A 26,306-nucleotide genomic window follows, 5' to 3' on the forward strand; every position below is an offset into this window, starting at 1 on the left:
AAGTAGTTACATGGGTGAATCCAAGCACTCCACTCCAAATGGAGTAGGGACCAAAAAATTCCAAGACCATCAGTACCCAGGTTAGCATTATTATTGCAGCAAGCGTCATTAAAGAAAATTACAAAAATGAAACCTAAATTGCTACCATCATCTCCAAGCTTTCTTGCAGAGAACCAGCACAGATATTTATTAGAGTTTACTGGCTCAGTGTGTTCATGTCCTCAAGTGGAGGACATCTTATTTACTGGAAAGCATCTTTGCTGCTGCTTCTGATACTCCTGATACTTCAGACCAAATATAAGCCACCACAAGAGGAACAGCTGATTAAAAAGCCAAGCTGCAGAAAAAAGCAACTAGCCTCTCCCTAGGTTGATTGTGTTCATTAAGAGTATTTTCATCTACAATGTTCCCTAATAATCCTTGAGTGAGTACACACTTGTACGGATGTACTGAATTAAGAGATCCACTTTTTTCGTAGCCGGTCCTCAGCACCATTCTGTATATCCCATGAGAGATCAAAGGAGTGCACTGATGAGACTCTTGCAGACTTGAGAATAGCATCTACAATAGCTGAGTATCAAAGCAGCATGAAAGAACATATTTCACAATAAGAAAGAAAACCAGCAGTTTCATATATCATGTTAAGAAGTTGCTGTTCTCAATGTACAATGTAGTCACACTTCAACTGTAAGGCAGTTAAGAAGTAATCTACCACACTGGAGTCTCTGAGAATCTCTGTTCTTGAAAATTCTCTCACCTATCAAGCAATCTTTGTGACAAATGCTACTACCAAGCGATGGGTGATCAGTAAGAAAAAAGTTAAATGACATCAGACATTTTACACAAAATCCAATGATTCTTATCAGAAATTTTATTATTTTCTTTTTTTTTTTTTTAAAAATTATCTTGTAGGCTTTGCTGAAATTGCCTACTTAAAATATAGGATATTTTTAAAAGTCATAAAAAAGGGTGTAAGCTATTGAGTTTTTGTAACAACTTTGCTCAGATCTTTAAAGCCAAATTTAATTTTGTCTATAGTACAGAAAAATAAAAAATACCTTAGCAAAATACATCAATAACATCGATACAAGTCATGAACAAATCAACAAGAAGCCAACTACTACTCAGCTTGAAAATACATTGTTGAAATAACAACCTCTTTAAACTATTCATATTCATAAATTTTAAATACCTCATAGTCATAAATTACTTTATTCATTTTATTTGGTTTGCCATACTGAATCTATTCATCTGTAACACCACATACAAAGAAAAAAATCTGGAAAAAATCAAAAACCAGAAGGTAAAACCTCAAATCTGCTACACCCACTTCTCAGACTGTTTTGGTGTTGGCGTTTTTTCCTGTTTGATTTTAATTTGAGATTAGATCAGTTCTAAACTTTTTGCCTCCTTAGATATTCTCATATTCCTATTTCTTCTACAATTTATATTCCATAACGAAGTCACTTTCGTCACAAAGCTTTCCCCCACAGCAACCTGTCAGGACGACAGCACACAGAGAGGCAGCGTGTACAGGATCCAGACTATTTTGCTCTCAAAAACAAGTGGTTTTGAAAAGGCAGGGCACAATAGGGTCCAGTTTGCCAAAGTGAGAGCTAAAGAGCTCAGCCAACTGTTCAAGAGATGTTGAACCATTCCTGATAAATACAAATATCATCCAGAAGTGAGACTGTTTTCTACCTAGAGAAGGACAAATTAACATGAATGTTCAGTGAGGAAGGAAAATGGGACAGCTGGATGGAAGCTTGTAGTATGAGTCTGAGATCTAAGGACCTTAGCAATATTGGAGTCTAAAGACATCTGGCACGTAGGAAGTTGCAACTCTGCCACAAAGATGTTCTCCAAGCTGTTAAGACAGCTACAAGAGAAGCAGTAGCAGGAAGAGGACATTCTGTTTGCTGCTACTAGAAGTGTAATGGAAGTTTGTGTTTCAAGAGTGATACTGTCTCCATACTCCTCTGTAATCTGTCAAAGAAAGATTGCCTAATACCTATTGAAAGAAGCTCCCTTCTATACTTGTCATCTGACATCACCAGGTTCTATTTTCCATGTTAAAGGTCAGAAGCTCCTGAAAAATCCATAACTCATTGCAACAGGGGTAATCTATGTTTTATTAGGATTCCCAAATACAGTGACAAGAGTCCAGTCCAAGAAATCCAGGGTCATGACTGAGATCAGCCACCCAGAAGGACGATTTGGAGGTATCCAGCTTGAGGGCTCATGATCACATACCCAATCATAAGAAAGTCTTTGAAATACATTTGAATTCATTCACTTGAATTCAAGTTTTCCTTCTAAGGAAACCATGGCAGTGTCAATGTATCTTTACAGATACAAGTCATTATCCCTTTAAAAAGATTAAAAAAGATTGTTCCAATCTGCAGATAGACTATCAAATGACACCAATTCATTTCCTTAAGCATCCCTCTACCAGACTGAAGGCATAACGAAAGAATCTAGAAAAGGACGTAGGCATATTACAGAGCAATGATAACTGTAATAAAGCACTCTAGTTCTTTTCACCCACTAAGACATCAATAGGGGGAAAAATGAAATGGTAACTCTTTCTGAAATAGTAGCAGAAGCCCTACAAGCATTCTGATAAACATTACTTTTTATCTGTATCAGGACTGCATCTTATCTTCTTAAATATGACCTCTTTGAAGAGTTTCTAGCCTTACATGAAATACAAAGCGTCAATCTAAATTAAGGTTCCTCAATATCACTGCACAGTATAAAACTGCCTTCCAAAAAGCATGTATACTGTTGCTAATATTAAAAGTGAAAAACAAGGAATTGCACATTTCTTCTCAACTACAGTATTCTATTGCGTAGTTAGAGACAACATTGCAAATCATATCTTAACATAGTGTAACTTTTTATCTCACTCCCCCTAAGACACAGATTTTCCAAATAGCAGTAAAATCAGAAAGAGAGAGATGTATTTTTCATACATTTCCTAAAACAAGCAGGAAAAAAGCTACTACATGTTTCCAGTTTTAATTCATAATATAAACATTTGTATTTGTCTCCTAAACAATATTTTGTGCTTCATCAGACACTGTTGAATGAAACTGTTTGAAAAGCAATGAAAAGCTGTCTGGCCACTACAGTGCATTTGATTGCTTGTTGAAATATATTAAAAATAAACTGCTCACTGCAAGCAAAGTTTACATTTTAGAAAACAAAATGTTTTAATTGAGACAACCCAGCTAATGACTTGATTTTGTTTGTTTGGGGTTTGAGGGAGGGCACAGTGGGTGGGTTCTTTTAAAGACTGTTTACACCAGTTACCAAAAAAGGTCTAAACATATACAAGACAGTATCATGAAGAACAGAGACTGTACTTGTTATCATCTTGTCATCAAAACAAACAGAGCTGGACTGATACAGTTAAAAGAACATGCCAAAGATATGGGCCCTTTTGCCAGTTTGACAGATACAGGCTCACAAATATGGCACATTCATAGAATGGTTTGGGTTGGAAGGGACCTTAAAGATCATCTAGTTCCAACCCCCCTGCCATGGGCAGGGACACATTCCACTAGACCAGGTTGCTCAAAGCCCCATCCAACCTGGCCTTAAACACTGCTAGGGAGGGGGCATCCACAGCTTCTCTGGGCAACCTGTTCCAATGTCTGACCACCCTCACAGTAAAGAATTTCTTCCTTATATCTAATCTAAATCTACCCCCTTTCAGTTTAAAACCATTACCCCTCGTCCTATCACTACATACATTCCTAACTTAATCCTTTGCATACCTCTTGTAATTGAAGAGACATATGTCCCAGTTGGTCCTGGCGCCTTTCTACGAGCTGTCTTTCAGCACGCATTTCTTGTTCTATCTGCTGAAGTCTTCTCTCTACCCGTTCTGATACCTTCAAAAGGAAAAAACAACACCTTGTAGGAAATTAGTGCGTCTTTTACCACATATTAATATAACAATGGCAAAAAAGGTAAATAGAGTATGGGACAGAAAGAAAAGGGAATACAACTTTTATTAAATAAGATTTAGAATGGTATAGAAAATAACTAGACTTATAGCAGTGACTACTCCAGAAGTACTCAAGCAGGGAGTCTTGCTGCTATCTTGCTAGCCATATCCTCCTTTATGTACATGCATATTTTTCTCTACAGTTGTGGTTCTACTCAAGTGCTAAATATCTCTGTATCAAGCTTGGTGCAGCCTAACCTGAAGCTACAATAAAAAAAAAAAAAAAAATCTTAGCTTCACTGCTACAGAAATTACTCTGGAAAGTAATTTCTTTCACATCTCCAGTCTGTAAAACAGACGATCGTTTGCCTCTTTTCATACTCTGAAATCTGTGAGTGAAAAGTAGTAAACAAGAGCTAAGTACATGAGAATGACTGCAACAGCACGAAATAATTACATCACTTCAAGACTTTTTCCCATTATTTTGTGAATCTATGTATGAACTAATACAAATAGCACTAGTTATTTGTTAAAGCAATTTGGATCACAAACACAATTACTCAACCTTAAACTAGAATACCAGAACTATTTCATTTTTGCATTTCAAGCTGCTAGCAGACAGCACCCTCTCGTGGGCAGCAAATTAAATTTATATTGTTAAAGTTGAAGATTAGCAAGGAAAATATTTATGTATCATTTCCTCCCTACTTTAAGACTGATTCTTTTAAACATTCACTAGAAAGCAATATAGCTCTTACAAAATGGTACTTAGATAAAAAGAGGAAGTTTTAAAACACCATTCAGCTGCTAGTTTCTGATGTATGTGAAGGGGAACAAGTTCTCATCTGTACTTTAGTGATTAAGCACACTTCTACTAGCACTAGGCATATGTGTGGATAGAAAATTTTAACATGAGCTACACAGCGTAGCAACAGAAACATAATTAAGGTTACATTTATATTCTCGGCCTTATGAGTACATCAGGTTTAAATAATGAAACAGTTTTTCCTTACAACAGAATACGTCAGTTTGAAAACATTTCTTGTTTGCGCAGCCAGATGAATAGTCAGCTTACAATTTGGTATTTCGTATTTTCTCTTAAAACCATCAGGAGATGCTCAAAAAAGACTGCGTCAAAACATGCTCTCTCATGTAAGTTATGAAAGCTCTGCAATCACAATGCAGAATAATTACTTATGAAAAACTAATGCATAAAAAATAAGGACCACATCACAACGTTTGTATTTGTTTTGACAATTACTATTTAGTGTTACTTTTAATAATTCACAAAATACTCCAGCTAACAGTTCACTAAATATCCACTTTTTGACTATCCATCGTACATGGCTAGATCTTTCCTGACTGCATATTTCTTCTTCAAATTGAACCCCAGCAATTGTTTTAACCTTTCAAGGAAGTCTTTGAATGAGTGGCCTTTTTTATCTTTCCCCCTTTTTTTTTCCTCTCCTCTTTCGGGTCTTCTCTCCACCTGGCCAATGTTCTTCCTAAAGACAATAAGCAGCAATGAGCAGAATATTCCAGCTGAAGTCTTACGAGCCCTATACATGAAAACCATCTCACTGCAGCGTTTGTGTCTTCGCTAAAAGAATGTCATTAAACACTTCAGCTTTCATAGCTTTGTTGGATGATAATGTTCTCTCCCAACTAAGAGACTCACTTTTCTGGTATTCCCCTTACCATTAATAAACTACAGAAGGTTTTCTTGTTACACTTCACATCTTTCATTTTTGCTTCTCTCAGGTCAAAAGTTGTAACATGCAATTTCAAATCTTGAAATCCTACTATAGGTGGTCACAAAGAGCTATTTTTTCCTTTAATTAATGAAAAGACAGTGGCTGCCAGCATTCCAGAGGACTGAGGAGGAAGGTTTGCTCCTCTCATTCAAAGGCATTAAACAGTTGTAGTTTAGCCAGCTGCAGCAGGTGCTTTCTTGAGAACCATCTTGGTTAAAACTTACTGAGTTTGCTAATTTCCTGGTACATGAAAGAGAAAAAGTAAGTACAAGTAGGCCACAAAAAGAAAAATACAAGAGTTTTGCAAGTATCACGAATTCTTTATCAGATAAACTTATTTTATCCTATCACCCTATTAGAAGAAAGCAGAGCTAACATTCTAACAAAGACAGCCTGTTATATTTTTCTAGGAAGGCTGACAAGGCAAGTCTTCCTCCACTGACAGATTCTATCATATCAAGCATATAACTGGTACTGATAGACTATAATCTCTTGAATCCCTGTCCAACTTCATCTATAGTCACGAACTTATACAAACACAATTATTAAGTATGCTGGTGCCAACAAGTGGTCTGTGCCAACAATATTGTTATCAGTGACAAACACATCACTAAAGCTCTTGACAGAGCATTTAGTACCAATTCACGCAATTTTATGGCAAGATGAATCACCTATGGGAACATAAGGACACACAACACTTGCTCTGAATAGTCAGCGTTGATACTGATACCACATTAATACTTACCCAGAGCATACACTCAAGTCTTAATAGTTGAAAACTGCCTACAGGATTTTCACCTCCTAACTACTGGGGAGATTCTCAGCTTCTCTTGTTCCTACAGCAATACACTGCTTGCCTTCCACCTCAATAGCAGATCTCTCTCATATTTAAGTGGTACAGCCTGCAGTTAGTCTCTTTTTTGCCTCCTGTATCTGCTGGAAAAAGACTATCATGGCTGTCCTGCCTCCTTAGTTACATTTGTCACAAAACTTTCAGAAGAGTGCAGCCCAAAGAGACTCCTCCCATTATGCTTCACAGATGATAAGGATTGAAAAGGACAGGGAGGGAGGGAGGAAGAGGAAACAATATTATTCATCATCATAACATGGGAAAGCTTGTATCTTTCAAAAGGTATCTTCAACAAGTACGACAGCGTTCAAACCAATGTTCAAAGTTAAAAAGCAACTTTCTCCAAGACTGAATTTTGAAACAGAAAAATTCACTACATACACACTTCTAAGACATTCACTTTTACTTTTAAACAACTACCTGAAATACAATATAAAACTTATCTTGCTGATTTCATTATGGAAGGGTAACATTATAACAACCTACGGTAGCCTATATAAGATCATGTTCAGATACACGTACTAGTATGTGGTACTGATTACCAACACACACATTAAACTAGAAGCCCACATCCTGCTTAGAATACTAATATAAATCACCTTTTCATGTCAGTCACACTCACCGTTTCTTGTCTTTGGGACTCAGTGAGCTTTTCAGACAATTCTTCTAGAGTCTTTCTTAATTCAGCATCAGTCCTTCATAGAAAAATATAAGTAAGAATATTCTACAGTGCAAAAACTAAGTATCAACTGTGATAATTTTAAGCAGCAATAATCTTCTGGATTTTTCTGCTACTTCAGTTTGTTCTACAACCTCTACATTCCTAGCATAATTAGAGACCAGCCTCAAGTGGAAAATTCATAACAGAAAGCATTTCCATTCCTCAAGTGAAGATAACAGCATCTAGTTTGAAAGGTCAGTATCAGGTCAACAAGTACAAAATTATAAACACGTCTACACAGTGCTTTTGAATAGTGCTAGTTCCTACTAGGAATTAGCGGACTAATTCCTGTTACTGCTATTAGACAAAGCACCATATGTTGGAGACAGTATGTACTTTTTATGGCCTGCAGGAGAGCTTGCCCTCAAGAGACTGCAGTACCAAGAACAAATAAGGAGCAAAGTTGTAATAAAAGAAATTCCCAAGTCCTTGTCATTTTGTCCATACATAAAAAAAGGAGGGAGAAGCCACATATACTATACAAATCAAAATGGATGAGTGTTATTTACTTTTATAAATACTGTACAAGACGACTTGGAACAAGCAGTTCATAACACTGCTTTCATCTACATGTTGTGCAATTCCCCACTCTCCCCAAATTTTTTTTTTTCAAATACAAAAGAAAAAAGGACTTTAAGAATTATTTAAAAGCATAACAATTATTTTCCACACTATTCTTCACATGGGAGTTATATTCTCTTTATACCTATTTCTTCTTGAAAGCTCACGACTGATGTCATCTCCTAGGCGAACTTGTTCACCACTGAGGTCTCGAAGAGACTGGTGGAAAGAATGCAGCTGTAAATTAAAGTACAAAAATTAAGCCAAGGCTTCGGAACCCTTTTTTCTGTGATATTCCAAAAATATGTATATACATATATATACGCTTTTTTAAATTAAGCAGATAAGAATAACCTACAACGTAACAATATTCCATGAATTGCAGAGGAGCCTGGATGAGTGGATGAGGCTTGCATGCTCCTAACTCAATCAACCCTTCACGACACTTGCTCATAGAAGTTTAATTTTCAGTACATTATTTGCTAAACCAAGTTTCCCAACTATGTTTTTCTTCTATGGTTCAGAGCTTGGCCATTTTGGTTACTTGACACTGCACCATCTTTTTAACCTAATGCAAAGCAAATTGAAAGATCTGAACAGGTGATGTCAGGAGAGACACATTTCCTGATAATAAATGCTAGTATAAGTGAAATAAAGTTCTGCCCAGCTACATATCTTACTATAAAAAGAGAGCATATGAAATCAGAAGTGACCAAGCAGAACACTATGATGTAGGGAGGAAAGGTATTTTACCTTGCCCAAGACTACCTACTCTACTACAAGGCTTTTTTCAGAGCTTAAAAAAAAAAAAAAAAACCCACAAACAAACTACATCTCTTTTCCTCTATAAAACCTTACATTTCCCCCATTCAGCAGGCCCCCAATTTATAGTCAAAGTTTTTAAGGGAGCAAATAAAAAAAGTAATAGGTCATCCATCCTTCATGGGATAAAAAAGGGACAGTTAATCCATCCTACTGCTGTCAACAGCTCAATGCCCAGGACCACCATTATGAAAAACCCTGGTTTATAATATCCCCTTGTTCTATGTCCCAGACTTAAACTAGAATCTTCCACAGCCCAGCTGACTGCCCTCAACATTCAGACACAGGCACTACCATCTCCCCCTGTACAGCTAACCAGAAATTTCAACCTGACCCAAGAGACTTTGAAAAACACAGCATATTTTCAGAATGTATCAGCCTAAGAAGGAGAGACACTCAAATGTGTTAAAAGCCCGTTCTGCTGGAAAATTACCTTAGCTAGAAGCAGTCAGAATGGAAATAAAGGGACTGTGGTTACAGAAAGAAGAAAAAGACACAGCTTTTGTTAAGCAGTATTGCTTTATCTCTGCCCCAATTTCTACCTATGGTCATGATCAATGATTACTTCTAGTTCATCATTCCTCAAAGCACTATACTCTTGTTACAAAACAGATAATGATTGAGTAAAGCCATGTTCACTCAGTGAAAAGCAAGAATAAGGAATAAACCAGCAGTTACCATCAAAACAGGAAAAAAAGCTATTTGCTTACATAGCTAATATAAACTAGGAATTTTGTATGCATTGCAGGAACTCCCTTGAATAAAATTTCTAAGACATTTTCAGAATATTTAGAAGTAGTCTAAAATATTTCTAAGCTTTTTGGAAGCTTAGGATGAAAGATTTCCATGTAACATTATTTCCTTCCAGGGATTATGTTCCACGCTAATCTTGGTGGGGAAAGAAATGGGGGAAGAAGTAGATTGAAAGGACAATGAAACAGGGTTAAATAGAAGTCTAGGAATTTTTGCAGCCCTTGGACTTCCCAAAAGTCAACCGAGAGAATGTATTGTGGTTAAGTGTAAAATTAATTATTTGGAAGTTGAGACTGATTTAATAAAGTCAGCATGAACGCCTCACAATCAGCTGCTTTAATGTTAGTCATAATACATTTCTCCTGTACAAATTAGTCCACACAGAGGGACACTCATGCAGGTCTAGCCACTCTGTTTGAAAGAGCAAAAACAGGTACTGAAATCTCCTCTCTATCTTTAGGATATAGTAAACCTATAATCTTATCTATTAAAGTAATTAATTTATTTTTTCCGAAGAGTCTGCAAGTAAGCACAAGTTGAGGGGTATTAAAATTACCAGTGCCATACACATCCTCTCCTCCTCGCACCATCTGCCTGAAGTATGGGGCCAAATTATCCTTCTCACAGGTCAGACCTAGAATTAAGATGGAGAACTAGCTGGCTCAAAAATCAATCCAGGCTACACTGAAGTAAACAGGAAAAGCACTAAGATCTTGTGCCACTAACTAAAGCAGAACAATCCCCTTTATAACCACACTAGATTTCAGCACATAGGTGAATGTTAATAACATATTCAGAGATTATTTTTCATTCTCATATGTGGCCTAAAAAGTACAGAGATTATTTTCATACATTCCTTTTGATATCACTACCAGCTGCATCTTTTTATCTATAATGATAGATTTGCATGAAACTTCATGACACTGACAGATACAAGAGGTGGCTGCCTAATGAAAAATGGCACATAACATTGAAAGCACACTTCATAGCTGAAACATTCTTAGCTGCATCATCAGAATAACCTTATTTGATGTAAAAGCAAAGAGCTTGGTGACCACATATTGCTTATTTGGGGAAGCAACTACCATTAATCTTCTGTACCTGGTCCAAATTATCTGCCTCATTGACAAATCGAACACTTGCAGATCTAGACCTTCGATGCTTATTGCCCTGTGAGTCTCCATAATCCCTGAGAGGAGAAGTAGGCAGGAAGTGGTGGTTCCCTTTATGAATAAGAGATAAAAAAAATAAGTAGGAAGACAAAACTTTGTACAGGAAATTTTTCATTTTGCTTCATGAAAAATGTGTGTTTCATCTTGCCAATATCCTTATAGGCCAGATTACAGACAAAAGAACTACTGAAGTTACATAAAATGCACAAGCATACTTCTTGTTTAGCTCTTCCCAGGATTCTTCTTCAATTAAAATATTTCCAAAATACATGTACATGGTAGGTAAGTAAAAGGTTTCCTTTGTTCCTCCAAGGAATAAGGTAGTTTTTGTCCTCAAATTTTATTTGCCCAAGCAACAGCTTTTCCTCTGCCTGGACCTATTATAGCTTCAAACTACAGTACTTCACAGCTTTTACATTAGAAAAATTGAAGTTCTAGAGTTTTCTACTAAAATACATTAAATACTCCTTCTGTAAGGAATACTTCTCCCAAATACACCTTTTCCTAACTTGCGGAAGTCATTGCTAGGCCACTCTCCATCATCTTTGCTAAGTCGTGGGCAATGGGAGAGGTGCCTGAGGACTGGAGGAAAGCAAATGTCACTCCAGTCTTCAAAAAGGGCAAGAAGGAGGACCCGGGGAACTATAGACCGGTCAGCCTCACCTCCATCCCCGGAAAGGTGATGGAGCAACTTGTTGCTGTCTCTAGGCACATCAAGGACAGGGGGATCATTAGGGGCACTCAGCATGGCTTCACCAACGGGAAGTCATGCTCAACCAACTTGATAGCCTTTTATGAGGATGTTACCCGGTGGATAGATGATGGTAAAGCTGTGGATGTGGTCTATCTCGATTTCAGTAAAGCCTTTGACACGGTCTCCCACAGCATCCTCGCAGCTAAACTGAGGAAGTGTGGTCTGGATGATCGGGTAGTGAGGTGGATTGTGAACTGGCTGAAGGTAAGAAGCCAGAGAGTGGTGGTCAGCGGGACAGAGTCCACTTGGAGGTCTGTGTCTAGCGGAGTCCCTCAAGGATCGGTTCTGGGACCAGTTCTATTCAATATATTCATTAATGACTTGGATGAGGGATTAGAGTGCGCTGTCAGCAAGTTCGCTGATGACACAAAACTGGGAGGAGTGGCTGACACAACGGAAGGCTGCGCAGCCATTTGGAGAGACCTGGACAGGCTGGAGAGTTGGGCGGGGAGAAATTTAATGAAATATAACAAGGGCAAGTGTAGAGTCCTGCATCTGGGCAAGAACAACCCCATGTACCAGTACAAGTTGGGGGCAGACCTGTTGGAGAGCAGCGTAGGGGAAAGGGACCTGGGGGTCCTAGTGGACAACAGGATGACCATGAGCCAGCAGTGTGCCCTTGTGGCCAAGAAGGCCAATGGCATCCTGGGGTGGATTAGAAGGGGTGTGGTCAGCAGGTCAAGAGAGGTTCTCCTCCCCCTCTACTCTGCCCTGGTGAGGCCGCATCTGGAGTATTGTGTCCAGTTCTGGGCCCCTCAGTTCAAGAAGGACAGGGAACTGCTAGAGAGAGTCCAGCGCAGAGCCACGAAGATGATTAAGGGAGTGGAACATCTCCCTTATGAGGAGAGGCTGAGGGAGCTGGGTCTCTTTAGCTTAGAGAAGAGGAGACTGAGGGGTGACCTCATTAATGTTTATAAATATGTAAAGGGCAAGTGTCACGAGGATGAAGCCAGGCTCTTCTCAGTGACATCCACTGACAGGACAAGGGGCAATGGGTGCAAGCTGGAACACAGGAGGTTCCACTTAAATTTGAGGAAAAACTTCTTTACGGTGAGGGTGACTGAACACTGGAACAGGCTGCCCAGAGAGGTTGTGGAGTCTCCTTCTCTGGAGACATTCAAAACCCACCTGGACGCGTTCCTGTGTGATATGGTCTAGGCAATCCTGCCCCGGCAGGGGGATTGGACTAGATGATCTTTCGAGGTCCCTTCCAATCCCTAACATTCTGTGATTCTGTGATTCTGTGATAATGAATTTTCAGAGAGACGTACAAGAAAAAACTACTCTTCTGTAGGTTACACATTGGTTTCCATTTCCACTGAGCCTTACATAATTTCATCCACACACCCATAATCTCATGCATTTAAAAATTAACTTTCCTTTTTGCTGTGAAGCAAGCTGCAGAAGCTGCAATATCTTTTGGATTTAGTTTTAACTTGCATGTACCTACAACTCATGCAGTGGACAAGGAATTTTATGTACTGAAAGAATCAATGTTTCATGTAGATCTCTCGGGATATCAGCAGAAAAGACTATGTAACAGGAAGCTGTAAGAATTTACCAAATAAACAACTACATAACTTAATGCAGGTCTCACAAATTTCTGAACTGAATTTCTTTGAAGTAATCAATGATGACTTTTCACACCACTATCTTTACACATTTTTCTTCTTAATTTCCTCTTTTCATACAGCAACTATATGACATAATTTAAGTACTCTCAAGCACCTTAAGTATTTTACCTGACACTCCTTCTCCATCCAGATCACTGGGGTATAAGTTTGAGAGAGAAGCGCTTCTCATTTCAGAGTTTCGGGTTAATTGTTGGCTCCTTAATTGACCTACAGACTGTTCCAGTGTTTCTTTTAACTGCAGAGAAATTACAATTTACTGAAATATGAACACAGACCAATTTAAAAAAATGCATGTAAAATATTATTTTTCAAAAAAGTAGTTAAGAGAATCAAAACTATTTTTAAGTCAAGTATAGCTATGAATTAATAATAGCTTTTCTTCAACATCTCATATGTCATATTCCCATAACTATAGCAAAACATGTTTCCAGCACTGACAGCTTCAAATATTAAGTTTCTTAAAACAGTGGTGCAACACACCAGGAAAACTCAAAAGAAAAGTATGTCTCCTACAACCAAAATAAGACCTATTTGCCAGCAATGCTCAATAACAGCCCTGCAAAATACAGAAAACAACTTCCAAGAAATTTTTTGTGATTGGAATTTTTCTACCAGTCCCACCTGGAATCAATTTGACATATGGCTATCAAATTTCAGTAAGCAGCTTTACACCAAGCCCTACTTTTAGTAGTTACACTTCCAGAGAGAGGCAGCCATTCCCAACTTAAGAGTTCAGAACTAACTATATTCCTAAATAAGTTCCTCTTTTTCAAACTTGCATCTTATTTTCTAAGACTGCATTTGCTAACTTTCATTCTTAGCCACTTGCTTTTCTCACACCTTTATTTGACAATCCACAAACCATCAATTTCTAAAGGTTCACCTTTCCTCTCCCTAACAGAGGCTTGTACACAATGATTAAACTGCTGCTTTATTCTTGCAGAATTATACATACTGTGTTGGATCTCTGTCTGGATGGCACTTTCTTCCCAAAGCATAAAATACTCCTTTAAATCTTTTCTGAATCTTTCAATGCTTGTTTAGGTTCTTTTTAAAGTACTATGTTTTCATTATATGGTATTATTAAAACAACTTAATTATCACTAAGAAACTCTCAAACCAAAAACCTTAAGGATTTTCTAATGCTTTCTCAAAAAGACAGAGGCTACTTGATGGAAAAAGATACAACAATGCATGTATGTAACAAAAGATCACTTTTGTATTTGAAAAGCTAAAACTTAAAAAAATTCAAGAAAATGCCAGAGGACCAAAGAAAGATCAGCAATAACTCAATTTTCAAATCAAAGACTTATCTTGCATCTTTAATAGGCAATAAAAACTCTGAATTAAGCTACAGGTGCTCGGTTTGCATGCTTTAGCTTTACAGCACTCATTTTCCTCCTTTCTACATGAAACCAGACAGCTGGATTTTTTTCATTATTTTTTCTTAAACAAAAACCCATGATAGTGTCCAGAATTAACAACCTTCCTCTTCAGTCTGTTTCCTTAGAATAGAACAATGGCCAAAAAATTGTTTAAAAGTTTTTAGTTATAATTTACATTATCAACATTTTTATATGTTAAGGCATTTATGTTCTTTTAAAAAAAACACTTAATTATTAAAGGAATTAAGAGAGGCTAGTGACAGTAGAAGACAAAAATTAAAAACCATAAATTTGAATAGAAGATCCTTAATATTTACTAATATGAATTCCATTCCTCGACATCTCATCTATAAGCTGTTTAAATCCCATCAAAACAGTGCCTAACATTTTGGTCCTTTCCCATTTCTTCTTTTGTTTTGGTTTTTTTTTGGGTTTTTTTTTTTTCAGGGGAGAGGGAGGTGTTGTTTGTGGGGTTTTTTTTTTAATTTATTTAAAGAGACAAACATCACTGTCATCAGAAAAAATAAAATAGAAAACACAACATATCTCTCTCAAAGGCTAATTACTTTTAAATCTCTCCAAAGCCTGAGATGAGAAAAAAACCACACCCCAAAACATACTCTCCTCCCTCTCTTCCTCCTCCCCACCCCAAAGAACATTTTCTCGACTATTCTTGTCCTCCAGGGACATAACAAAATCACAAACCAGTGAAGCCAGCAGGAGAATAACATTGCTCTGGAACAGAGAACATATGGAGAGTACAATGTTCCCACCACTAGATAATCAACAATAGCAACAATGAAATAAAGTTCTGAGCAGCAAACCTTCCTGACCCTCAAAGTCACGAAGCAAGGTTTGCACTGATTCGCAGGTATACACCGGGCACCTCAAAGTGGGGTAGTGTGGCTAATTTATAAATTAGAATGGAAAATTGCTCCTCAGCAGCCTAACAGTCACCAATTCATAAATGCAAATATGCTATAAAACGGTCTGAAGAAAGTCTTTTTTAAGGAAAAGATCACAAATAATTCAAGAGTCAGACATTACAATATTCAGCATAACTGACAGAACCTAAACAGATATCCCATTTGAAGCAAAATATTCTTAGATAAACAATCCTCTCTAATATGGTAGAAACACTTGACCAACTATTATTGTGACAAAAACCCCAACACATCACCATCCAAATGAGAAATTTATTCAAGTTTTTCTTAAATATTTATTGTAGAAAGAAAACAGATTCACTACTTCCTGATCCAAGCTACTTCTTCCCACATACAAATACATACAACATCTGTTCTATGCAAGTGGAAACTTCTGCTTCAGAAAGGGAACAGGAACTCAGAGAAACATGCTATCTTTACTAAGACGACTGATTTTACTGTTATTTGAAGCTCAAGCAGGAAATTGTTAAGTCTATAGATTTCTCTTCCACTTAAACCATAATCAAAAGTCACCTAGCATGACTAAGAAGAATAGACATTAAGTCAAAACTAAACTTGAGTGATGTCTCACTCACCTTGATGTTTCCTAATAGAAAATCTTTCCAGAGTAACAAGGTTGAACTACATTCAATATCAGCATTTGTTAAAAACAGACAACCTTAAATGGTTGCAATGCCCTCCAGAAATTCCACAAATTCAATACCTAAATTGAGCTTATAAAGACACAAAGAGCATTCAAACAGAAGAAAAAAAGAATTATGAGGCTTATAATATCCCCAATTACTGCCATGCAGAGCTCATGCATAGTGATTTAGAAAGCAAGCTGTCTGAAGAAAACAAGCCTTCTTTTCTACATGTTTGTTTTTTCTTTCTCTCAGCCCTCACATGCAAAATATTCCTACATCTCATATGTATCTGTCTCAAGGCAGCACCTGCTGCAGTTTGTTTGTACCCAAGTTATAAACCTCTCTTGCCCTATCAGCACTAATTTGTTTTACTTTGTCTAGACACAAGTTTCAAACCCGTAGAAGCTTGACACTTACGAGAATTTCACCCCTTCTGCAATTTAGAGAAAGCAGTCAACAGATTCAGAAGTCATTGTAGAATGACAGGGGAAAAACCAGTACAATCACAATCTCATTTCCTGCTGTAATTCAGCTTTTATCACTTATTCATGAAAAAGAAACATGTTCCCTAATACTCTGTTTCAGCTATGCACCTTTACTTGGTGTAGTATCATAACATAACGATCTGTGTAGTTCTTATAAACCAGAAAAGTAATGAAGCTACAAAACCTGCCAGAGTTTCATTATATAACATATTATTATAGTTTGATTTAGATTGCTCAGATGCATATGAAAAGTTTCTGCTTACATCTACTTAACTCTTGATATATTCTGTCTGCTACTACCACATTTTCAGCGATGAATGCTATCAGCAGAAAAGATTTAAGAAGTTAAGATAAACTGAAAGTTGCTCACAGTTGCTATTGCTTCGGTTTGTTCCTTGTTGTATTCTCTGTATTGTCCTAGCAAATGGTCAACATGTCTTAGATTTCTCTTGGTATCCTTAAAAATAAAAGTTTGAGGAAGAAAAGTCAAAACAGAAACTTCCTCTAATCGCACATTACTGTTATCTTTATTATTCTTGGTTTATAAGAGTAAATTGATAACACAAGTGCTTTTTAACAGGTCTAAGCATTTGAAATCTTATTGAAGTAACCAGAATCTGAAGATGTACAGCACGGCTAAAGGGAAGGATAAAACAAACCAACACAACAAAAAACACGCTATCATTTACAGTACAACAGTAAGGTCTTGGCTTCAAACAAAAGTTTTATAAGTTTCAGCCACTCTGTAGAAATGTCTTTTTAATCCAAAGATCTTAACATTACCTGCCTGTAAAACAGAATTAAGTTAACTGAGAAATAACAAATTTTTGAAAATCAGCATATTAGGTAAGGTCTCTGCATGAACATCTCTGACCAGATGAAGAACTGGACCAGATGGCAATCTGCTGAAAAGCAGTCCACAGAAAGCAATTAGCTTAAAATCAGAATTTCAGAAGAGCAGCTAGAAAGAGGTTAGACAGAAGCAGGACAATACCAAAGAGTCCCTTTTAAAAAATAGTCAGGTTACATTCTTATTAACTCATCTCTTTTCTAGCTTGATGATTATTTTCCAACTAAGTTCTGAAGTTTAAATTCTGCATTCTGTAGGGATTTTTCTCTTCTCACACATTAAAAAGAAAAAAAAATATTGCCGGCCAAACAATACATAAGCCCACCCACTCTAGGTATTCAGAACTGTCAGCTAGAGAAGAATGGGAACGACTTCTCAAGCAATAAATGGTGTCAAGACAGCTAAATGTCTCCTCCCACTTGCAAAACAGATTCAGAGATTTCCTCCGCTGCCTCCACTGAAGAAGCAGGAATTAGATGAACACTTTTTCCTGCTTGGGTATGAATCTCCTACAAGTTTACAAAAACTGCTTCTCACTGTGCTGTTTCACATCTAGAAAATATTTGAACTGTAAACTCTATCATGAGGGAATTGACTGCCTACATATTTACTTCATTAGGAATTGGGAAATTTTACACAGTACAAGACAACAAAGATGGGGCTGGAATTTTATGCTACAAAATTTCATGCCTCTTGTGAGAATCTGACAAAGCTTATTTGGCATTATTCAGTTTGCTAACTTTATAAACAGTATTGCCAAACATGTCATTGTTTCTAAACATTCTATTACTGTCTGAAATAACTGCTGCATAAAAGTGTAACAAGCCACATACTTTCAGCTCAGAGGCAGTATGATCAATTTCCAAAACCTTTTTGGTTTGCACAGAAAGCAATGTTTCCCATCAGTACAGTATTTTCATAACTTCAGAAATGAAAATTTAACCCTATGTTACAGAAATGCAGACTCTATAAATACTTTAAAACCGTATTTTGTAAACAACCTGTAAAGTGCTTGCTAAAGTATGGATCTTCTCTGTAACTTCTTCAGTACCATAGTTCCGAGCTCTGTTGTGGGATGCTCTCAAAGGTGGTCGTCTTCCTACTCGATCCCTAAGAAAGTTGTCTGAATCACTGGATGAATCTGCCATTAGTATCTTGAAACCTAAGCAGGAAGACCAGAAAAAGTAATGAATGTTAAATCCTGATTGTAACTGAACAGTCTCTGACTTGCACAATATTCCCAAAGCAACTCCAAAGACTCAGACCACACTTATATTAGCCCTCCTGGTTCAGGTCAGCAGGATGTACTTTTGAAGAAGATCTTCCAACTGCTCCTCAGTTATTATGTTTCTTCACACCATGAAGAAATGCCAAGATGGAAGAGGCAGATCTCATTAGGAGAGAACTAAATCAAAAGACGCACTCTCCCTACTTCTAAATGTTCAGTACCCAGGATAAGATCATATCCCAAAGCAAATTCTCCCCCCAAAACATACAGTGGAGACATCAGGGCTTTACCAATTGTTCTGCTCTGCAGAACCATTCCCCTTTGCCACATATTCAGATTGGCCAGGGCTGACTAAGACAAATAACCCCAAGTAACTAACTTTCTGAAGGAAGTCCAAGAACCAGCATCTCAATGACTCAAGGAGAATTGGAGATATTATGGAAGAAGGAAAATGCAGTGTCTTAAAAAGAAGGGAAAAGACAGAAAACTGTGGCCAAGAAGTTATAGACTAATCAACATAATTTAAATATGTGGAAAAAAATTAAATTAGACTATTTTAAGTTTCCAGCAAAAGATCCATTCTCAAAAAAAAAAAAAACAAAACAGTAGAGGTCACTTTTTGCTGTTTTTTTTCTTTTTAAAGCTTGGATACACATGACATTCACAGAAGTAAGCTAAAGAAACATGAACTAAATTAAGCTTTCCTAAAATGGAAGCTAAACTTGGTGAGTATCAGAACTCATAGAGCAGTTAACAGAAATTAAGTGTCAAATTGGAAAGAAGTATCAAGTGAGAACCTAGAGGGAAACCACTATGCATTTTCATTAAATGATCTGATAAGGTAATATAATATGTTTATTAAGTTTGCAGCTGACACTATTTGTCCAACTGGACAAATAGAGCAACGAAAACAGAAGTTGGTAGGAGAAAGGGTTTAAAAAAGGCTATTCAAGAGCTTTAGTATTTCAAGTTGAATACGCATCAACAACGTCATGTTCTAGAAAGAAAAACCTAACACCATACAAGATGTAAAAATAAGGGTCATTTCGTAAATTGTTAAATATTATTTCTTTTCTCCAATGTTAATTCGACATAACCCAGATTACTATGTTGATGCTGCAGCAATTCACTTGACTAGAATTCAAAAATTACTTGAGGCAGAAGAAATACGGCTCGTGAGAAAAGAATGTGGATTGCTGAGTCTTAAGAATGGCAAGGCAGAGGAGGGAAAATAGGATAACAATCATCAGACATGGGAAAATAAATTATTAAAAGCTACAGACAGCTATGATCAATATAGTAAAGTCACACAGTAACTGATTAAAATTACAACCCTCAAAAGGTATGTTAGATAGAAATTTTTTCTTAAACCATTACACATTGCAGCAGTTTGCCTAAAGGTCAGCGAATCACCATCATAAGATCTGTGTTAACAGCATCTGCTGGGAGAGACAGTCTGAGCCTACTTTGGGGAAGAGAAAATAGATTGGCAAACCCTTGAACTCCTTTTGGCCCTGTAGTCAACACAAAAAAAAAAAAAAGCCACAATAAAGGTGTCATTCTTCTAGCCATTAGAGCTGAAGTTTTCTAAAGAAACCACAAATGAGATTCAACTCTTATATTGTATTTTATATAGAGGTGTCTTGGTGCTTTTCCAGATCCTTATATTTAGTTTTTAAAACGTTGTAAATTTGTGTCCCCCAGACTTGGATAGGAACCTTTCAAACATGAAAGGAGAGTAAATCAATGTACTCAGTCTGTGCTCAATATTCCTTACATTTTTTGAAGTGATGAATTTACCTCACCTTCCCTCCCCTTATCTCACTAAAGCACTTTTTTACTGCCAGTATCAGAATTCGCTGTTCTAGTGCCTCTCACTCTAGTCAGCTGAAATGAAGCCCAAATGAGGCTGCGAAAGCATAAACATTAAGCACTACGAAACAGGAAATATGGGATATTTTCAAAGACAGAGAAAAATAAAAGAAATAAAACACCAGTAGAAATAACAACATGGAATAATATTCATTTTTACCATAATTCAGTACAACAAAAAACCCAAACAACTTACTCTGTCCTGCACATTACTACATCAAGCTGTATTTTCCCCTCGATCTTTACTAGAACCTCATATGGACATCAGCAAAATCCATACTCCAGCACACAGACCACAGGTATCACTGATAAGCACGAAATGAGACTTCTCTCAAACAAGTTTGGTGGCACCTGTTTAGAGTGACTTTGAATTCCTTCTATAACTGCAGTGTCAGTTCTCTGGGCTAAAACATCCCTTTCTGATCTTACCAAGCGTGACAAGCAGTACAATCACGCAAAACCCAATAAGCAACTGATTCAGGGATCCATTTCCTCCAAGCTTAACAAAGGTTTTCAGTTTCAAAGCATTCTGTGAAAATATCTTTAAGACACCAAGTAAAAGGGAGACCCTATTAACAGCCATACTAAGAATTAAGCACAAATCAGTCTTATTAAGGATCAGAAACTCAACCCTGAGACATTAATCCACAGGAATCTAGTCTTCATCTACTCATGGACCTATGTACCAGCATATTTTGCCTGACTGTTATCATTCTTACAGTCGCAACACATTTAATTTTAATGATCATAGAAAATGGTTGGTGATCTGTATCTGTCATATTATCTGAACTACAAAGTCATAGTAAATGTTGGTTTGGCAACTTAAATTCTTCAGAACTCCATTCACAGTTTCACAGGAAGCAAATTCTCTTCCTCCCAAACTGGGCAGAAAAGCATATGTTGGATTTACTCTGTATGTAGAATATGGCACAGAAGTATCCCATGAAAGCTAGAAAAACAAACCTTAAATCATGCAATTTATATAGCTTGTCTGAGAGTCAAACAGCTCCAAGTGGAAGATTAGGCTTAACTCTTAATTCCACCAAGTCACATTTCCTTCTAGAAGCTAAGAGCCCAAAAATAACAACACTTATGATATTATCAGTTTCACATTAGTGAAAGAGGGCTTTTTAAGGACACAAGTAGACAGAGAAATTAAGAACAATGAGACATGTAAGAACATTTAAACAATAGAAAGTGTTTTAACTCATTTCCAGATGAAGCAGCATAAACCAGTGGAATTCCAAAGGTTAGCTATTGCATCTCAGCAGATGGGAACTAAATTCTTAAAAATTTCTCAAACGCTTTTGAGAGTGGGACTCTGAACATGGTTCTACAACGTACCTCTAGTTAGACAAGTATTGCAACTTGCAATGTCAGAAAAGAGATAGGCACTGATAGAAACTAATGAAAAACAGCAGTTGATTTATCTGCTGAAAACATCGTTCTGAGAACTGTCTCAACCATAAGAGCCCCAACTACTGAAAAGCTATGACACTGGAGAAAACAAAAGGGAAATGGAGAGTTACAGCAGAAAAGATTAATGGGTTTGTCTTCAGCTGTCCAAAAATAGGCTCATTACGATACTTACTGGTCAAAGCACTGAAGAAAGGCTAGTAAACAAGGTAAACATAAAAGAAAATGCTGGACACAGGAGGACATTTTGTCTGAAGAAAACTTTCTATTTATGATTAAGTAGCATTCTTCTTTGTTCTCATGAGCAACCTAAGAGGAACCGTAAGGACTTTTAAACTGAAGAAGTTTTTTTTCATATAAAGCAACATCCTCATTTAAGAAAAAAATCAAAAATAAGTAGAAATTTGTACAAATATTCTGTATGCACATTTACCTACTAATTGAAACCAAAAAAAGCCTATTATCACTTTTTCCAAAAACCTAGACTGACTTCAGCACGTGATCATACAACCTACTTGACAGTGAGAATCATTTGTCTTTTACTGGTTTTTAGTCTACCCAGATTATAACCTTTCTTGCACTGAGGAAAAACATCAATACTCAGTGTTTTCCTTCCCTGTAGAAAACAGGGCATTTTAGTTTCACCAAGGACTCTCTTGCTAAGAGATCTGCAGGGTAAAGTAAACATGAAGTACAGCTGACAGTCTCAACAGTAAGTTTTCCAGCTCGAGTAAGCAAAAGATGAACTCAGTATATACAACCGGATCCTTTCTCAAGTGTTTTTATTTGTTCAGCTCCACGCAGACTAATCTATGACTAGGTAATTAACTTAGTGCTAAAGGCATGTTTGAAGCCTTATAGTTAAGACTGAGCATAACAAAAAAAATTCAATAGCCATTCCAGAAAGGGACAACACGACACATGAAAGGCTCTTTCCTTCAGCGCTTCTAATTGAGCCAGGAGAAGTTTTCAAAAAGCCAGGAAGGTGATCCCGCATGGTGACACTTCACCATCACGCTTTCAGGCACCAGCACTAGGTTTTATTGTCAGCTGGTGACACCATGTTCCCAGCACTCTTCAGCACCACGACACAGAAAACGGTTCCTCCACACCGCTCACAAGCTCAGCTAACGCCCTCTGCAAATCCTCCTCCCGCCGTGCACGTATCGAACTTTACTAACACCTGACCTCTCCTCTGAGGGCCTCATGGATCTTTTGCCCCGGAGAGGACCGTGAAAGCCCCGGGGCAGCGGGACAACCCCAGAACGGCGCCGGGCACACCGACGGTCGGGCCTGCGGCAGGCCCGCGGGCTGCCCCAGCTGCCGCCGCCGCGGTTCGTGAGTAAACCCGCGGCCGCCGCAGCTCCCGGCCGCCGCACCCTGCGCCGCCTGCCGCAGCTCCCGCGCGCCGCGCCGCTCACCTCAGCGCCCGCCCTCCCGCGGCGCTCCGTACCCAGCCAGCCCCGAGAGGCAGCGCAACCCCTTCGCGCACGCCGCTCTGGCCGCAGCCCCCTGCCCTGCCCTCCCCGCGGCCCCAGCCCTCCCCGCACAGCAGCCGCAAGAGGACGCCCCACCTGCCCGAGGCGAAGCCGACCCCTTCCCCGGGGACGCCCGACAGCCCCACACACCTCCCCACCGCGCCGCTATGGCAACTTGAACTAGCCGCCCTGCCACCGGCTGCCAGAGCCGCCTTCCGGGCGCCGGGCCCCCCCGCAAGGCTCTGTGGGACAGGCAGTCCACGAGCAAGCAGCCCGCCAAGGGAAAGAAAGTGTGGAGGACTTCAACTCCCAAGAGGCCTTGCGGCGGCGAGGCCGGCCGAGCCGAGGAGCGGTGGCGGAAGGCCGGGCCCCGCCCTGCGGAGAAGCCGTTGGTCCCTCAGGGGCAGCGGCCGCGGGGTGTGGGGGCGGCGTTGCGTCATTCACGTACGGTGGTGTTTATAAAAGTTTTTAAAAGGTAAACCTTTACGAAATACACATTGGAGTTTACAAACACTACAGCTAAATAAACATGAAGAGCACAAACAAAAGCTGTTGCCCTGACAAAGCGGGTGTTTATATTCCGCTGATGAGGAGACCCGGATGATCTGCTGGGAAAAGGAGTGTGTGCGCCACTTAAACCAGTTGTGTCTTACAAAGGAGGCGTCTGCATTCCTCTCTCTTGACTTTTTCTGGTTTCTTTAAGCCAGGTATCTCCGTATTCACAAATGTCGTATCTTATTACCCTTGTGTGCAGTAGCAACTACCAAATACTAGAGACTGCTACGCTGACTGGCCTTGAAGAGAGAAAAGGGGTAAGGAGCGCTGTGAGGGATCACAGGAAACCACCTGGGCCTCTGAAACTTGGGCAGAACTTGCACTAGTCCTAAAATCACTGGAACTTTTGGTGCAAATCACCCGTAGCTGAGCACTCAAGCCCAAGGTAAACACAGCGGGTTGTTTTTTTTTAATACAGATATGTCTGTATTGCCTCTGGGATCCACTCCAGGGAGTGACCATTGACCTCTGAGCACAGTAATAAAGCGTGGTTGACAATACCTACTGCCTACCTTCGTTCCTGTTCCGCAGGACTGTTTCATTTACTCACCCACAAGTCTCTAATGCAGCAGGCACGCTTGTATGCTATATAATTACAACACACTTCAGGAGTGAGCCAGGCCCCTCGCACTGGCAGCATCCACCAACAGCCCAGGCAGTGGCTGCTGGCCCCTTCTGCTGTGTCTTTGATTTGTGGTCATGCTCAAGAGGCATTATCCTCATCTGAGCTAAAGGCAGGTGAGATACAGAACAGGAATGTACTGATATGTCACTGTGAGCATTAGTGAATAATTAGTGAAAAAATAAGTCTCCCTGGGCTTCCAATGCATGACCGTTGCACTGGCCTTTCCTCTGCAAACTGCAGCATGGTCATGTTGTGCTGGCAGGTCTAAATGCAGGGTGAGAGTCAGGGCTTCTGCTCAGTCTCATCTCATAAGGCTGCTTGTGGTGGTCTCTGGGAGACAGGCCCTGAATCTTCATGAGCTCTCTGAGGGATTTCCTCTCCTCCCAGTTTTGCACCCGACAGTGGGCTTGCTCCTCCATAGACTCCCAGAACTCATCCTTGAGCAGATTTCTTTTCCTGCCCTAGTACCTATCTCAGGCCATCACAGAGGGGATGAAGGGGTAAGGAACGTGTCCTGGATGTGGCTGATGCGTATGTGAGAGGTGTATTTGCATCTATGCTGAGCGTGAGCACATCTGGCTTGCTATCAACACAATGTCCCAGTGGAAGCTGATGCCAATGCCTGAGACTGCCAAACTGGTCACAACTACTCATCCTAAAGACCGTGCTAACCATGCCTATATCAATAGTGAAAGTACCTAGTCAGTGAACACCACATGCTATCTATGTATATTTTGGTCTAAAGTTGTAAAAGAAGGAAGCAGATGCTTCCAGTGCTTCAGACAGCCATTTTTGCACACAGCTACATTGTCAGCTGAAGCATTACCACAAACATTGTAACTCTTTCACGTATGCAGACATGTATGCCAAGACTCTTGGACTCTGTATATCTTTGCTGAAAAAGATCCAAACCATCAAGATCCCACCACTTGCAACAGAAAAGAAAGCAGCAGGCCAGTGATGTTTTTAGACTCAGTTGATTCAGTGAACACTAGTGTAAGGTAACAAACTGCTTGAAGCTCACTGTTGTTTTTGCACAACATATTTAGTGCAAACTTCTGGTGTCCTCCGTTCCCTTCAAAATTCAAGGAATGACAGAGGGAACAGCTGTGATTGTTGTTGATGACAGTTGCTAATTTACCAGTGTGATGAACTGTCAGCTCAGTGAAGTCTGTTCCTGGTACCTGTGCATGTTGGTTTCCAGACTAGATGGATGCATTAGGATTTATTTGCTGCACCTTTCTTTAGAGTAGGGAGATTTGCATGCAGACATTTGTCACCATGATTAGATAGGAGCATTACAAATGTCATGCTGGTCCATTTGGCCCAGCTTACTGTATTCAAGAGTGACAGCAGGAGATGCTATTTAGTGAGAGCACATGAACCTGCCTACTTTCTGTGATCTAACCCTCTCTGTAGTTTCCTCCAGCATCCACATCTGTCATGTCAGAGGACATTTGTAGGAGGACTGTTTCCTTTGGTATCTGTTTACAGGCCTGTAGCCCCTAAATTTGTATAATCCTGTTTGCCTCCCCAACCTCCTGGCAATGATTTCTGGAAGTTTACTTCTGGATGTGTGAAAAAGTGCTTTCTTTCTACTCTATGGCTGCATAATTTAAGGGCCTTTGCTGAAGGCTGTGCTAAAGGCTGATCTAAGTAAACTGTATCTAAAGTTCTGTTGACGGCTTCAGAAGACTTCCAAAATATGTGAGGAATGTCTGTCTTTCAAAAAAGCTGTTTTGACTCTTCCTCCAAAGATCTTATTTATACATACATACATTAATTTTATTCTTTGTTATAGTTTCTACCAATGCACCCACTATAGTTGTCAGAGCTGAAACTGTATTCTTTGATTCTGGATTCTGT

General features: G+C 38.9%; 1 protein-coding gene across 1 annotated transcript in view; it reads right to left on the reverse strand.

Annotated features, from left to right (window-relative positions):
• CEP128 (centrosomal protein 128) overlaps positions 1–23,481 on the reverse strand; it is a 127,909-nt gene extending 104,428 nt beyond the window's left edge. Inside the window, 8 exon segments of the mRNA XM_068399239.1 lie at positions 3,783–3,899; positions 7,182–7,254; positions 7,987–8,078; positions 10,518–10,639; positions 13,085–13,211; positions 16,787–16,873; positions 18,268–18,428; positions 23,411–23,481. Coding sequence (XP_068255340.1) covers positions 3,783–3,899; positions 7,182–7,254; positions 7,987–8,078; positions 10,518–10,639; positions 13,085–13,211; positions 16,787–16,873; positions 18,268–18,414 — 765 coding nt within the window. The 5' untranslated portion in view covers positions 18,415–18,428; positions 23,411–23,481.
• Between the last annotated feature and the right edge of the window lie 2,825 nt (positions 23,482–26,306).

This window comes from Nyctibius grandis, chromosome 4 (genome assembly GCF_013368605.1).
Source record: "Nyctibius grandis isolate bNycGra1 chromosome 4, bNycGra1.pri, whole genome shotgun sequence".
Classification (NCBI taxonomy): Eukaryota; Metazoa; Chordata; class Aves; order Nyctibiiformes; family Nyctibiidae; genus Nyctibius; species Nyctibius grandis.